At 42.3% G+C, this 16,271-nt stretch overlaps 1 protein-coding gene across 1 annotated transcript in view; it reads right to left on the reverse strand.

Annotated features, from left to right (window-relative positions):
* Window positions 1-15,464, reverse strand: part of LOC147019190 (uncharacterized) — a 15,948-nt gene extending 484 nt beyond the window's left edge. The window contains exons 1-5 of the mRNA XM_085900057.1: window positions 15,285-15,464; window positions 14,056-14,111; window positions 11,465-11,569; window positions 6,150-6,321; window positions 4,619-4,748 (exon numbers count right to left, since the gene is read on the reverse strand). Coding sequence (XP_085756183.1) covers window positions 4,619-4,748; window positions 6,150-6,321; window positions 11,465-11,569; window positions 14,056-14,111; window positions 15,285-15,412 — 591 coding nt within the window. The 5' untranslated portion in view covers window positions 15,413-15,464. The remainder of the gene's footprint in view (window positions 1-4,618; window positions 4,749-6,149; window positions 6,322-11,464; window positions 11,570-14,055; window positions 14,112-15,284) is intronic.
* Between the last annotated feature and the right edge of the window lie 807 nt (window positions 15,465-16,271).

A 16,271-nucleotide genomic window follows, 5' to 3' on the forward strand; every position in this document is an offset into this window, starting at 1 on the left:
CGTTTTGTGTTCAAATGCCCACAATTTTTAAAAATATGCAACATATCGTTTTTGGTCCCATCTCTCAATGGTGAAGAATCGTTAAAAAAAAATATTCTCGGAGCCAGATCTTCACAAAATCTAACAAATTTGTCGTAATCACACATACACCCAAACTGTTTTTTCCACCAACGTTAGTCTTTCCACCAACTTTAGTCTGAAACCATCTCCAACTTTATGAGATATTGTGCTCACAGACAGACAAACAGACAGAGGCAGATGTGAAAAGGTCGTAATTTGGACTGTGAGACCAACCATACACATCATTGATCTTATCAAGAGGTTAAAACAGCGAGTCCGAAGTACGCTAAAACAGGGAGTGACAGGTAACAGATTATGACAAGTTTTCTTCAAGAACATAAAACGACAGCAAATAGAACTTGTGAAATACAATATGAAAAATAAAAATATTGTTAATGAGACATTTGTGCAAATAAACTATAACAAAAGAGGGGGCAATACCCCTGGGCACTCACCTGGAGGAAAAATGATACTGAGGAGGAAGTCTATGTAGGACATAATCAGCGAAATGTACCAATGAACCAATGTTATAGCAAAGACCTATTTTGAGGGGCAACCCCAACACTCCCCACCCCCTCCCCCCCGTGATCCCACTCAGACCTCTTTTTTATTTTAAATAGCACGAACAAACTTTGATGCATCACAAGTGATGAAGGTTGTGGTCAAGTTTCATCAAAATTGTGTACTTTCAGAGAAGAAGTTGCAAATATGTTTGTGGATGGACAGATGGATGGACGGAAGACACGCCATCCCATAGGCTCCCCAGAACGATGTTCCACATGATCTAATTAAAAACTGAAATGTCTTGCATCAATAGGTGTTCAACCCCCTGAGTCAATACTTTGCAGAAGAGCCTTTGGCAGCGATAACAGCTTCGAGCCTTCTTGGGTATGTCTGTGTCAGCTTCGCACATCTGGATTTGGGGATTTTCTCCCATTCTTCCTTGCAGATTCACTCAAGCTCTGCCATGTTGGATGGGGAGTGTCGGTGAACAGTAATCTTCAAGTCTTTCCACAGACTTTCAATGGGATTCAAGTCTGGGCTTTCGCTGGACCACTCAAGGACTTTCACGTTCCTGTTTTGACACCACTCCATTGTTGCTTTGGCTGGATGTTTGGGGTTATTGTCCTGTTGGAACATAAATCTATGATGCAGTGTAACGTCTTTTGCACTGTGAAGCAGGTTCTCAAGGATTTGCCTGTATTTGGCTCCATTCATTGTTCCCTCCATCCTTACAAATCTTCCAGTCCCTGCTGTTGAAAAGCATCCCCACAGCATGATGCTGCCACCAGCGTGCTTCACGGTAGGGATGGTGTTAGATGGGTGATAAGCTGTGCTCAGTTTCCACCAGACGTAGAACTTTGCATTCAGGCCAAAGAGTTCAATTTTCGTCTCATCAGCCCACAGAATCTTCTTCCTCATGCTATCAGAGTCTTTCACGTGCCTTTTTGCAAACTTCAGGCAGCTGTCATTTGTCTTTTTCTCGGGAGTGGCTTCCGTCTGGCCACTCTCCCGTAAAGCCAACATTTGTAAAGTGATGAAGAGACTGTTGTCCTTCCGGAAGGTTCTCCCATCTCAGCCAAGGAACTCTGTGGTTGTCAGAGTGGTCATTGGGTTCTTGTTCACATCCCTGACCAAGGTCCTTCTTACCCTCTTGGTCAGTGTGGTCAGACGGCCAGCTCTAGGAAGAGTCTGGGTAGTTGCATATACTTTCCATTTCGTAATGATGTGGCTCACTGTGCTCTTGGGAACTATCAACACTCCAGAAATTGTTTTATACCCTTCCCCAGATCTATGCCTCCTCACAATTCTATATCAGACGAGGTTCGTACGGGTCCTTTAAACCCATAAAAGTCCAACATTTCTGAGTTGTACAATTTAAGTACTTAAATGTCCTTAAATTTCAGGAAAATGTTCAAAAGTCAATAAAAGTCAATAAAAATCAGATTTTCCTGTTATTTGGTGAAGGGTGTTTTATTTTCCTCACACTAATATTCTAAACAAGGACAAATGTGTCCAAGAGCCGCGTCCTCAAGGTTTTGTCTTCACCAGAAGAACAAGAACAAGAACAAGAAGAGGAAGAAGAAAAAAGAAAAAAGAAAAAAAACTGATATTTCGTCACGTGCCTTGATTAAGCCAATAGCGAGACCCGTCATAGTGTATTTATGAAATATGGTGTATTTACGAAATAAATAGTGTATTTACGAAATTACAATACATTAAATGGAATAATCTTTAAATAGTTGTCCTAACTTTTGCAACTAACCCTCTGTCCGAAAGGGTGAACAACTTTTTGTTAACTTTTGCAACTGTCCAAAAACAAGAAGTTTGAGAAGTTGTGGCAGGTAGTTTGTCAAGTGTTGCTAGTTTCCCATGGTCAGGCGTCTGTTGAGAGGGGTTTTTCCCTCAACAGACAAATAGAGAAGGACAACCTTGTCCCTAAATAGTTGTCCTAACTTTTGCAACTAACCCTCTGTCCAAAAGGGTTAACAACTTTTTGTTAACTTTTGCAACTGTCCAAAAATAAGAAGTTTGAGAAGTTGTGGCGGGTAGTTTGTAAAATGTTGCTAGTTTCCCATGGTCAGGTGTCTGTTGAGAGGGGTTTTTCCCTCAACAGACAGATAGAGAAGGACAACCTGGGTGAAGGCATGCTTGTGGCACTGAGGCAGATTATTCATTATTTTATACTGGTGGGTGGAATGCTCAAGTTGAAATTCCAAAGGAACTGCTATCCTCAGCCTACAGTTCTCGACATAAATACCATCAATATCTTGAAGAAGAGAAAAGAAAGAAAGGGCAAGAAGCCATCCAAAGAAAACGAAAAATGGTTGAAGATGAAGTGGATGGTTTGAAAAAGAGAAAGAAGGTGTTGGAAACTGACATCGAAGTTCTGACCACATTGTCAGAAAAATATGCAGACGAGGCTGAGGCAAAAGGTGGCAAAACTAGCCACAGTCTTCTGGGAAAATCAAATGCTCTCAGGCACTCTGCCAAGCAAAAACGGGGGGAACTCAAAGTTCTAGAAAGAGAAATTGAGGAGAAGGCTAAATCATTGCCTGCTATGTCCTAATTGGATATTACAATGACATGTAGCTTACAAAATGTACTGTTCTGTAGTGTAGAAGCAGTCAGGAGCTGTTGCAACTTTGCAGGTGGCAGCACCTACAATAACATTTTAACATAACAACATATTAACATTGAGAGTGCTGCCATCTGAAAACTTGTGTCTGCTCTTGGCTGATTCTACAGTCACTGTGAAGTGAATTTGCCAATTGGCTGTGTGGCGCGTTGTGCCTTGTCAACTGAATAAGCTCCTGTTGTGTTCTGTATATTCATTATTAAAATAGATTTTTTGTAAACTTACTATCTTTGTTAATTTCTAGGTGACTCACCTCAATTTACCCCTGGAATTTCTAGGATGTGGTCCTTAAAAAGGGGTTATTTTTGCCCTGAAAAGTCCTTAAGAAGTCCTGAAAAAAGACATCTCAAAATAAGTGGGAACCCTGTCCAGACTTCTCCAGACAGTTCCCTGGACTTCTTGGTAGAGTTGCTTCTATGACGTGCACTGTTAACTGTGGGACATTACATAGAAAGGTGTGTTTCTTTCGAAACCATATCCAATCAATTGAATTGGTCAAAGGTGGACTCCAATCGAGTTGGAGACATCTCAAGGATAATCAAAGGAAATTAGATCCACCTGAGCAAAATTTGCAGTGTCATAGCAAAGGGGTTGAATATTATTGACCCAAGACATTTCAGCTTTTCATTTCTAATTAATTTGAAAAATCTGTCAAAAAAATTCCACTGTCATCATGGAGTATTACGTGGACATCAGTGACAAAAAAGTTAAATATAAACCATTTTAAATTCAGATTGCAACAACAAAATGTGAAAACGTCAAGGGGTGTAAATACTTTCTGAAGTACTGTTTTCGTGCTGTGATTAATTGTTGTACATTTGTGTCATTCCATTGTGTTCTCTCCATGGAAATACCTGTTTGCCTGCCATTGTAAATTCTTTTTTGTGACTGCCACGAAAAGCCATTGCTATGAGAAACTGTGTCCTGACTTATTCTGTCCGTTCTGATGGCGGCACAAGATTGCTGAGGCGTTTGGGCAGCTCAGATTCCTTATCGAAGATCGATCTCAGATGCGGTTAAAGCATGGCAAAACAAACATGGGCGCGAAGATCCGGCCAGATTTGAGAGTTGCAAGCAGCGTCTGTAGTCTCTTGAAGACACGCCGTCCTGTCGGAGTTATCCAAAGGGGATGTCTCTGTTACATTATCTGAGGCATAGCCGCATAGCCGTTACTGCGCAGTTTACAAAAAGGATGGTGTGCATGTGTGTAGGTGATAAAATTATGAGGAACAGAAATGAAAAAAGAGGTGTGTGTGTGTGTGTGTGTGTGTGTGTGTGTGTGTGTGTGTATGTGTGTGTGTGTGTGTGTGTGTGTGTGTGTGTGTGTGTGTGTGTGTGTGTGTGTGTGTGTGTGTGTGTCTAATCAAGTTCTGAATTGGTCAATTTCAGTTTATTATTTAAATGATTGATTTTTGTCACCTCGGCAAGAAGAGCTTTGGCAATGTCAATTGGAGAATATGCACAAACGTCTTCGTTTATTTTGGGCAGCATCTCGTACATCTTCCTCAATGCGTTGCCGTTTCTGTTGGTCAGCTTCAGAGGGACAATCCTAAAGAGGAAGATCATAATAGAAAACTTGGCAAAACACACTTGAAAGCCTTTTTCACCTCCAAGGCTGGGGGAGCTTTCTTCACATATAACTTAATGCCCAACATTCCTTGTTGACAATGGACAAATGGAGTTTTCAAGTTATCTTATCAGGATTAAAATATAGAATTCAAAAACATTACGCTGGTTGCTGAACATTACGAACACGGGAGGCATGAAACCTGGAGTGAAGTAAGATACAAGTTATTACAATTGAATCACAAAAATGGAGATAATTCAGTTTGTTTGTCCACCTTAGAGAAAATAAACAATGTTCGTGCATTCAGAAGTGAAGGCACCACCAATGAATATAGCTGCACAGCAAACAAGTTTATGATTGGACGTATTAACGACAGAGGGAGGAGTGGGGGGGGGGGGGCTTGCATGATAGAAGAGAGGTCCATGCACTCACCTCTGACCTCTCTAAATGTAGTTGCTAATTCTTGCACAAAACTATCAGTCTTACTTTGGCAGCACAAGAGAATTCTAATATAAGAAGTGACTATCAGGGATGACTCTTCGCAGTGGCTGTACCCCCCACCCCCCCTGCCCCCAACCCACGTCCCCCAACATAAGGTGGGAGCAAAATCTTCCCTTCTGCCCGGATTGATCAGGGCTCTTTCCTTCTGCCTGGATTGGTCAGGGCAGTGTGGTCACTGTCAGAGCGCCAATCGCCAGACTGGCACATTCTTTTTGTCTCTGTCTCTTCTCTCTCTAAATCTGTCGTGGCTCTGACTTCACGAATGCTGCGGTACACCATCCTGAAATTGGGGGGGGTGGGGGGTCTCTCGGTCGCTCCTGGGAGTTCAGTCAGCTGTCTCTCTGCCATGGGCCTGTTTGAGAGAACTGTCTGGAGCTATACAACACCAACAACAACAATAAAGAAAGAATAAAATGGAGAGAGTGATCCACGATGAAGGATCACAAGATACTGATGCAGATCGAAGCGTCAGCACCTTGTGATCTTGCACGGTGGATAACTCAAACCATTTTACATTGACTCGTGTGGCCCGAGTTCGAATCTTGGCCCAATTATAAACTACCACCCTGGTGCTTTGCATGCATGTTGATACCATCCCTCAAGTAAATAGAAAATTGAGAATCCTGTCAGCAAGCATAAGTTGGTGGACGTTGAAGATCACATGGTGTCGTTTGTGAAGATGTGACAAGTTATTGCCAACACCGAACAGCTTAAAAGTTCCTGCCTGAATGCATAGGGGCACTGCATCATGTCAGCAGCACTGCCAGGCTTCAGTTATGATGCAATCAAACTTCAGCTCCCAATTAATGACTTCTCACACTCTCTACAAGGATTTTTTGGCAGTTCAACCACAAACAAATCTTCACTTTTGCTGAAACATACCGATGATATTTGTAGAACTTCTTCCTCTTCTTTTTATCCTCCAACTTATTGCAAACATGTTGCATGATGGTTTCAGTACTCCCATCATGTCCTTCAAAAATAAGCACACTCTGTGGTGTGGACTTCTTTTTGAAAATCTTAAATTGTTTGAGAAGCTCTTTCCACTGGGTTTCTGTGGAACAGTGAAACGATGGACCAGTCAATAGAAATGTTCAAAAAGGAAACACAAGCATCAAAAATCGAATTCATAAATATCAATGATTACATTTTGAAATAAAATATGTTTTGAGCATTACACATTTGGAATATCAATCATGTCATATTTTTGAAAACAAAAAATTAATTTGATTTAAAAAAGTTTCATGTCAATAATTTGGTTTACACTGTCATGTTACGTGGTGACAATTTTATCCAAAAAGTCCTCGCGACATTCATTTGAAATACTGCTTGCCAATAACATCAGTACTGTGAATATCTTATGGATTGATGAAGAGTTTAACAACAGAAGATCTCACTGAAAGGCTCGATCCGCATGCAGACCTTCACCAAAATCGAATCGGCTTGTTCTTGTCACCAACCCAACTCGTTCACGAAGTTTTGTCATTACCCGTCCACAAGTTTTTGAAATATCATGCGAAATATCGTTTTTGGCCCTATCTTTTGCAGTGACCTGCTTTGCAAGACCAAGCATGCACAAACCTTTCCTGGCCCAACATCAGGTGACTGACTGTCTCATAGCCAGTTCTTTTAGGTTCCACGATGTAGGCTTGAGGATGAATAGGGAGAGGTATTTTAGAGAGCGAGCTGCTCAGAAGTTTTTGTCGATACTCAACGAAAGGTTTTTTTTCTGATAACTACTCAACGGGATTATCTTTGCAAGTCCACATATCGTTGGGTTGTTTTCATAAAGCAAATAATGTGGGAACTTCATGCTCTTGGTTTTAACATTGTATTTAACATTGGTTGGTTTAACATTGGTTTTAACATTTAACCGGGACCTGAGTATGTTTCCCAGGTGTTTCCCAAGTTATGGCCATTTCCGATACGGTTGGTCCGATCTAATTGAAAAAATGCCCCAATCCAGTCGTCGTTTACGAGAGCAAAGGAACGAAGTTGCACATACTGGCACGCCTCACCCACGAGAGAGGGTACTGGCACGAGAGAAGGGGGCGAGAGAGTGGGGGAGGGGGTGAGAGGGGGGGTGAAAAAATGCCCCAATCCAGTCGTTGTTTACGTACCTACGGGCCCGCACTAGTAATAATTAAAAAAAATACCAGTTGATTGCCCCCGCCCACTCCCTTTTTTAAAGCCGCCTCCTTTTTTTATAATTATTTATTTTGTCAAACATCATGATGAAAAAATAAGAAATAAAAATTGCACCCACGACTGAAGGAAGCTATCCAATGAAATTGCTGCACCACTTAAAAAGAAGTCCTACAGGGGACTGATGGTTACTGATGGGGACTGACTGATGGCTTAAAAAACACCCGAAAAAAACATTTGGCCAATCCAGATCTTCACCGAAATCGAATCAATTTGTCCTCATCACACATCCAACCTGTCCACCAAACTTCGTCCGAATCCGTCCAAACTTTTTGAGTTATCCTTCTCACAGACAAACAAAGAGGGAGACAAACAGTAGTGGTTTAATATTAGACTGTATGCTATCTGTGTACATGTACGTGTGGACTCGCCTCGGAACTGGATATGCTTGGACGTGGAACATCGCTTACTTAAAGTAACACAGGGTCCGCGTCCCATGATGAATAAGCATCTGAAATATACACTGCTTGAAATACTGTACACTGCTTGCTCAATAACATTCAACTTAACATGTACTGTGCTTGTTTTCACCACACGTGTTTCGTGTAGACTCCTTTCCAACCATGTGTTTTCATTTCTGATCCCTCACCTTAATCCTCTCACCCTTTTCACTCCAAAAAACGACAAACAACAAAAAACAAACCTCTTCTTCACCCCAACTAAAATGAACAAAACAGGCAGAAACAAAAACTCTTTGCTGATGACTTCACCCTCTGCCAAACCATCTGTCATCCCTCAGATGGGCAAGCAGCAGCCTCTTCACTCACTGCAGATCCGGATAAAATCACAAGCTGGTCCAAGACGTGGAACATGTCTTTCAATCCTGACAAATCTCACACTCTCACCATGTCACTCCGAAAGGGACCGTTTGGAAACCCCCCCACCCCCAGCCCCTTCTACTTTCTCAACAATCCTCTTGATAAAGTCCTTTCATTCAAGCTTTTGGTCCTCACGATCTGCCATGATTTTTCCTGGGAAAGCCACATTTCTAAGCTGTCCTCCAAAGCCGGTCATCGACTGGGCATCCCACGTCATGCAAAGTCCTTCCTTGGCACACCTGAGCTCCTGACCACAGACAAAGCTTTCATCTGCAGCCTGATGGAGTACTGCTCTCCCTTCTGGGCTGGTGCTCCCACTTCTCACCTTTCTCGGCTTCATGCTGTGGAAACCAAGGCATTTAAGATCATTGGTGGGTTCCGTGATGAGGCTGCGTCTTTGGGTCTCTCACTCTCTCACCACTGGCAAGTCGGTGGTCTTTCTGTCTTCTTCCGACTCCTCTCCAGCGTCACCTCCCTGCCCCCCCACTCTGTCTGCGATCTGCCCCCCCGCCCCCCCACCCATATTTCTGCAGTGCACTGAATGTCTGCCAGCAAACCCTTTCTGGTAAAACTACCAAAATCAAGAATCACTGCTCACCTTCACCCTTTCATTCCTCTCTTTTCCTGCCTTTAGAACAAACTCCCACACTCTCTTCAATCCCACTGTTCCCTGCAGGTCTTCAAAACCGCTGTTCACCGCCATCTCTTATCTCCCCCCATCCAAAACCATAATCTCTTCCCACCCCCATTAATGCACCCCAAACCCACCTCCTTCAAATTCCCTGCTTTCCTTCATGAAACGACCTGTTGTGTCCATTTTGCTTACCCCATGCACCCCACCCCATCCCTCTCCCTTCCACTGATCTCTTCATGTCTCTGTTCCCCACTGGCTTGTGCTTCCCTCTTCCACCTCTCTCATCTCCTGCTCCCCTTGCCATATGTTCTGTGTTTGCTCTTACATGAGCCTCCACACTGTTCATTTTTAAAAAAGCAACAAAACGACTTAAATTTGCAGTACTCTGTTCATCTCTTCTTGATTCCTTCTCCTTTTCAACATTCCCACACTGAATCTTCACTGAATAAAATGTTTCTTCCTTCAAAATCTCTTAACATTAAAAAAACACTTTTAAAATATGTCTCACTCTTATTACAACTCTATCAGGAACAACCCATGCTTTCATTTTCTTCTTCATCCCAATGTTTCCTCTGCTTCTTTTCTACCAGGTTTATTTTCTGAAAGCTTTTCATTCCTAAATGCTTAGATTCATACACCACACCCCCCCCCACTCGAAACAACAGCTCCACATTCCTTCTGCCTTCAATGGAGAATGTTTTTACCCCCCTCCCCCCCATCCCATTTGGTCTCAGTGTGATCAAATTTGGGAATCTTCAGACAGAAATCTTTCAGAGGCTGTGGGCACACTGCCATCAATTTCTCTTCTCGTCCACTGATGGTGGCAAAACCCTCCATGTCAGTACTATCTCCCCTCCATGCTTCCCCCTCATCCAGCCCTCTCTGTTTCCCCCCCACCCCTCCTCTTTTGGTTTCCCCGAACCCCACCTTCTTCTGACTTCCCTTGCACTCTCCACTTGCTCCTTTTCTACATTCCTGCACCCTACCAGCAGCTCCTCCTCCCCTGACCCTGGCTGTGTGGACCTCAAACATTCGAGGCCGATGCTCCAACCTGACAGCTCCATCAATCCAGTACGCTGCTGATAGGACAGTGGACATCTGTTTTAAGAACCACTCCTCCCGCAGGAAATTTGATGACAAAAGCTCGAATGGTAAACAATCGCAAAACGCCCTCTCAAGAACCACGGAAGCAATTATTAAACACCACCGTCTCACACTGTGTGCCAGATGGGCTAATAAGGATTATAATCCAAAATAAATAATTATTTGTACTTTCTGTGACCTTGCACTTTGACATTTTGACACATTTATTAATTAGTCTTCTCCATATTGTCACAATGTTTGATGAAAATCTGATGACAAAAGCTCATATGATAAGGTTCTGGAATAGACAGACACACTGACACACACACAGAAGTGATTGCAAAACCCCATCACCTGCTGCGCTGGGGATGGGCTAACAAGTGGAGAGCACAACCTGGTTACGACTGCAGTCCCTCAATATTAAATTATTAACGATAAAAACGATATTATCATCTCAAGAGGACCATGTAGCCTCGTGAGATGCGGCGAATGTTTGCAGTTTTGAGGGCTATCAATTACATCTGCTTGAGCAGACAACATGAATCCTCCAAATTATTGCACATCAAAGGCGGTGGCAGGGAAAACTAACTTTGATATAGTGATTCAGGTGTTTGTTTTTTGACAGGAATTGTAGACTATACAGTATTTTCTTGGTGTCAAGATGATGGGAATGGCATTAGAGCACTGAGCTTGTCAGGAAGAACCAGGAAGTGGAATGCCTGCATTTGCATAAAAAAATAGAGCAAGGAAAACGCCATGAGTTGGCATCCTATGAAGCGGGGAACAGAGAAGGGAGGCAGATAAGAGGGGGCAACGAGGTGTGTGAAATGCTCCTTAGTTGCCCCATGCATGAGGAATGAAACCAATGTCATAACATGGTGTTGCGGGTACTGATAGAGTGCTCCTTAAAGTTACATCACTTCCCCAAATGTCACCCGTCTGTGTTTGTCTGTATGTGGGTGTGTGTTTGTGTACGTTCGTCAACTGTCGAGTCCAAGTCCCTGTAAAAAAGGGGGGGGGGAAGAAAAGTAATTTGCTATCATTTGGTGATAATACTCATTGCGACATTAAAAAAAATCCTGCCGATTTGTTAAGAACCGCAGGGGAGCACCCTTTGAATGGAATGGTGATACATTGAAGGGATATTTCCACTCGTGAATCATTCGGAACTTGGAATGTACGTTTATGCCCCATTCTTGGGTATGAGAGGGGTAAATTTCAAAGCTCAGAAAATATCAAAGCAGTCAACTCGCAAACCAACCAATCAGCCAAGAAGTCAAGAAAACACCAAAAAAAACAAACAAATTAGAGATCAAATAACTATTCCACAAACCAACACCGAGCGAGAATGGTGATTCACAAGAACAAACCAGTAGCCTAAAATACTCCATCATTGTCATCACCCTGTGTTTTCTAAGCCTTGACTTGCAGCTTAACCACCCGTCTTCTGGCCTCACCTTTCTTGGCAAACCAACTTTTTTGCACCGTTTTGGGAACCGTTCCAACCACGTACTTTTCCAGTACATCGGGGTGAGAATCAGAATACAGCTTGAACAGTTCATCTGTGAAAAACCATGCGAGCAAGTGGAAAGTAAAGAATTTAAAAAAATGTGCATTACATGCAGACATGCAGGCCATTTCCTTCAGAAATTGATTCTTGTGATCCAATCCTTGGCAGGTGATGAAATAGTGTTTAAAGTGCAGCTAATATATGCCTTATCATTATTCTAACATATTCCACTTTCAGAAGTTGCACGTCAGACAACACTACACGCCCAAAATTTGGAGTATCATTTTGGGCTAAATGAAGATTTTGGTTGCCAACTCCTGATTGATGCCAACACAACCATGCACAATGGCACTAGCTTTAAGGCAGTATATCTACTGCATATGCTTACTGTCCACACCACGTGAAAAATGACTTCTTAAATGTCGTCGTCTTCAACTAGTCAAGCCCATCATCTCCTCCACACATGTCCTCAGACTCACTGTCTACTCCACATCATCATCAACAGTGGGAGTTGATAGATTTTTATTCTCAAATGTATGACATGAGCGAGCAGAGTTCTGTGCACAGAATGTCTAAAGAGAAGCAGCATTTGTCATCTGCTTCCCCGACTCTGCACTTAGAGTTCTTGCATGCATAGGATGAAATTTCAAGGATGCTTTTTGTTGATTGCATCTACATGCAGTCAATTCCCAGGACATCAACTGCATCATTTATCAGCATCTATCTCTGTCCCATAGGTGGTGGAATATCTGGGTGCTGTTGGAAGCCATGCTTGTAAATGGTGGCTTGGAAATTGGCTCGCTCAACATGCTTATGCAAGGCATCTCAATTTGGTGACAATACATTCTCTGCCCTTGTCACCAAAGAGAACATTGCATATCTGGCATCAGTCATGTTTGCGTATTCCTACTGACAATAGAGTTTGCAAACAAAGACTTTCAGATCTGACACAATGTCTTCAATTACTGTGAACGATTCCCCTGGAGATTGAAATGGTGAACACAATGTTGGGTTGGCTGTAATCAGTTTGACAGCCTTTGTCTAGACTTCACTATAAAATGAACTGACAGTCACAACTAATGAAGCAGTGGAGGGCAACCAGTGGACTCCAAGATGTTGCGCAATAGCCTCGAGATGAAGAGGTCGCAGATTCTCTTCTTTCCCAGTGTGGAAGTAGAGCTTGGAGCCCCCAAGACTTGAAGTTAATGTCAGGACTCATGATAATGATACTGTTGCCACCGGATTTGGAAATATAGCTCGCATGTAACAACATCCTTGTGTCCGCCTCTCTCTGTGAACAGTGCAGCTCTTCGATGTCGCTTATAAGAACCATTCCATCTTGTGGAATGATTACATGGCAGAGTTCTGCATGAGCCACAGTTACTGTCACACCTTTCAGTCTTCCAACACAACACTTGCGCTACATCTTGAACAGGAATTTAACCAACTGCTCCTTGTTGTCACTATGTGACAGGAAAATTTTCCACTGTTTTGGAATTAGTCTGGCTTTTCAATATTGATTTTCTTCGAGCTGCTTGCTGCTCTTCAATTGCACTCTGCAGCTGGATATCTGTCTGTCGCAAAGTGTCCTGCAATTGAACCATGAGTGCAAGCAAAATTCAACAATCGATGGAGATTCTTGTCAAGTTAAGCGATGTTCTGTGGCATGTACTTTGGACTCGTTTGTTGCAACACGGCCATCTCATCCACAATCGAGACACCCTCTTGATGTCTCGACCTTTGGCGATGATTCGGGGCTGATTCAAGTTAATGCAGCCGCCTTGCCTTATTAGTCTTTACAAGGCAACCAGCATGTGCAGCGATACCCAGTGGAAGTGGGCCAAAACAATATGACATTATGTTCTTCACATCAATTTTGTGACCTCTGCCTATGATGACAAATCTGGCAAGAAGGTTCCATTTACTTTTCGAACCGATTTCTTTACCCTTTGCCTTTGTCGTCACCTTGTTCCCTTCATCATTGAAAGATTTAAGCTTCATTTTCCATAATGTGTAGTTGAGGTCAGTCTCAATTCCCTGCAGTGTTGACAAAAGGTAACAAATGCATCATCTCCCTTCTGGTGAGCAGTCTTCAGGTCAAGGCAAACTTAAGTTATAGGCATAGTTATAGTCAAGGCAAACTCAAACTTGTGACCCAAAATTATACGATAAAAGCGTTTCCTGACATGCAACTTCTGAAAGTGGGACAAGTTAGAATAATGAAACGGCATATACTATACATTAATTAGCTCACTCAAAACAATATTTCATCCTCTGCCAAGAAGTGGACCACAATAATCATTTTCTGAAGGGATAGGATGGGCAGAGTCCAGATTTTAATTGTAAAAAAAAAAAAAAGAGATCTGTGCAGAGCTTTACAAAAGGTGAATCACAGTCCTTAAAAACAAAGAGGGAGAGTTAAATTGAACAGATGTCTGTTTACAGGACTCAGCAAGTTCTGATATTTCATTCACACATGACTGGAAGCAACAAAGAGAAACGAAGTTCATTGGAGAGACAAAACATTTTCAAACTCACAAAGTTGCAACTCTTTCTGACTTGCAACTGCTTCATCCAATCTTGTGTTGGGAATTCTGCACAGAAGATGAAACAACGGGTCACGCTCCAAAAGCTACGAAGGTAACTCAAATGCCCACCAATGATAACTGACTTCAAATAATTTTAGATTCAATTTGCGATAGTCTCATTTCTATGGGTTGACAGGATGGACTCCAGGTTGTGGTAACTGAATTATTAAAATGTAATTTATAATAACGTAAAAATGCAAGATTTACTTCGTTGAGCACTTTGACAAATAATTCAATCAATGTATAAACTGAGAAAGCTAAGTAAAGAGCAGAATACACACATTTCTCTGATTTAGTCATAAACAACATTGAAAAAAACTTTATGTATCCGGTGACCATCTTAGTCAGTAGGGCAAAACATGACTCTCCTATTCTCCCCCTCCCCACACCCCTCTCGGGGCTGTAAATAAATTCTATGACAAACCAAAATCCCTTTATGCAGCATATTTGAAGTCCATAAAGGTCCATCTGATATCTTGGTAAAAAGTGTATATATACTCAATATTCTATGTAGTTTTCAGTCTTCAGCTTGCAACTATGTAGCTGGCCGAAGTCTTCCTTCTGTGCACAAAATTGTCTTGTATTTTATTCATTAAACAGCTTGTATTTGAATTATACTTTCCTGTGACAAAGATTGCTTCCACAAGGTACACATGCTCGCCTCTGAGTTGTCTCGCCTCGTTTTGATTCCCGAACAAGCCATAAACTGTCAGTCCGGTGTTTCACGAGCAGGGTGATTTATGCCGTCCGTCGGATGTTTCATGGACAGGGTGTGCTCCGTCCCTCAGATGGACGTTAAATGGGATTCCCGTCTGCCAGCATTCGTCGGTGCATTGTAAAGATCCCACAGTGTCCTTCGTGAAGAGTAGGCAAGCTATCGCCGGCACCAGAGCCAAATTCCAAATTCCTGCCCTAACTAGTCGAACGTCAGGCTTGGCCACCCTGTACATAAGAAGTCAGGGCAAGGTTCCCCCAGCTGACCACACAAGAAAGGTGGGATAATGGTGGTCGTTAAAGAAGAAGATAATCTACCTCTTACAAAAATTATTCAGTCTGTTTGTGTCACGAGAGTGAAATTTTCAAAGTATATTATTTCTCACTTATTCAATTAAAAGGTGTTAATTGGAATGTGAAAAAACCCAAAATGTTGCAGGAGAGCAACTCGTACAAATCACTTACATTGTAACTTTCATTATGAGAGACCTCATGTGAAACAATCGCCGTGACAATGAACTCCGCAATTCCACTGGCATAGCCAAGATGACGAGGAGGCTCCGGTCTGTAAACAGCAAAAGTCTATGCAGCATGTCTGTCGACTCGTCATCTATGTATTGGGCAGACTCGATTAAAAACACTGCGGGTGCTTTTGAAACCTGAAAAAGATAAACCATCGACAAGGATGACAACAAAGAAAGAACATAAATGGCTTTATGGTAAGAGGAGGGAGAGAAACATGGAAAAAGGAGACGTTGATTTGAAAAAAGATTTTGAATCAACAATCCTAAGGTAATTTTAAACAATCTGGAGACACGTCATTATTTTAAACAGCTTCAAACACAAAATCGAATTGTTCCAATTGACAAAGCAAATAATAGTATTGCATTTGTGTATAAAACATTCGATGTTCAAACATATTTGGAAGAATTGGGCTTTCAGACTGGACGAACAACAAAGACCGAGAAAATAAGTAATGATAATAAAATAGACTTGACACAACACAATATCATTAATTCCTCTACAATTCCATGTTAGAATAAAGGTCAGCGCACATTTGGGACCGGGGCACTCGTCCGAAGACCACGGCCCTAGAGAACATTGTACTTTACGATACTTCTACATATCGACGGTCCCCTGTGCCAGTGCGCATGCGCAGCCTGACCCGGAGCCAGGGATGTTGTGGGTGTTTCAACCTGTTCAATACTTGTTTGATTATTGTCGTTCCACGCTAATAAAGTGGTCGAACAAATTGAACTCTGTTCTTATTTATAATCAAACAACTTGATGCAGTCGAGTAAAGATCGTCGGTGCTGAGGAGGACGCGACTGGGTGAAAACGGACCACGAGAACGTCGACAGTGAGTTTGGATTTCTCGGGTTCTGTACCCAATCTTCGCCCCCAGGAGACTGTACACACATGTGCATCACCGAAAATAGAACGTTTACTCCA

Source organism: Eptatretus burgeri, chromosome 10 (genome assembly GCF_056783735.1).
Source record: "Eptatretus burgeri isolate ZD-2024b chromosome 10, Ebu_testis_v1, whole genome shotgun sequence".
NCBI classification, from domain to species: domain Eukaryota; kingdom Metazoa; phylum Chordata; class Myxini; order Myxiniformes; family Myxinidae; genus Eptatretus; species Eptatretus burgeri.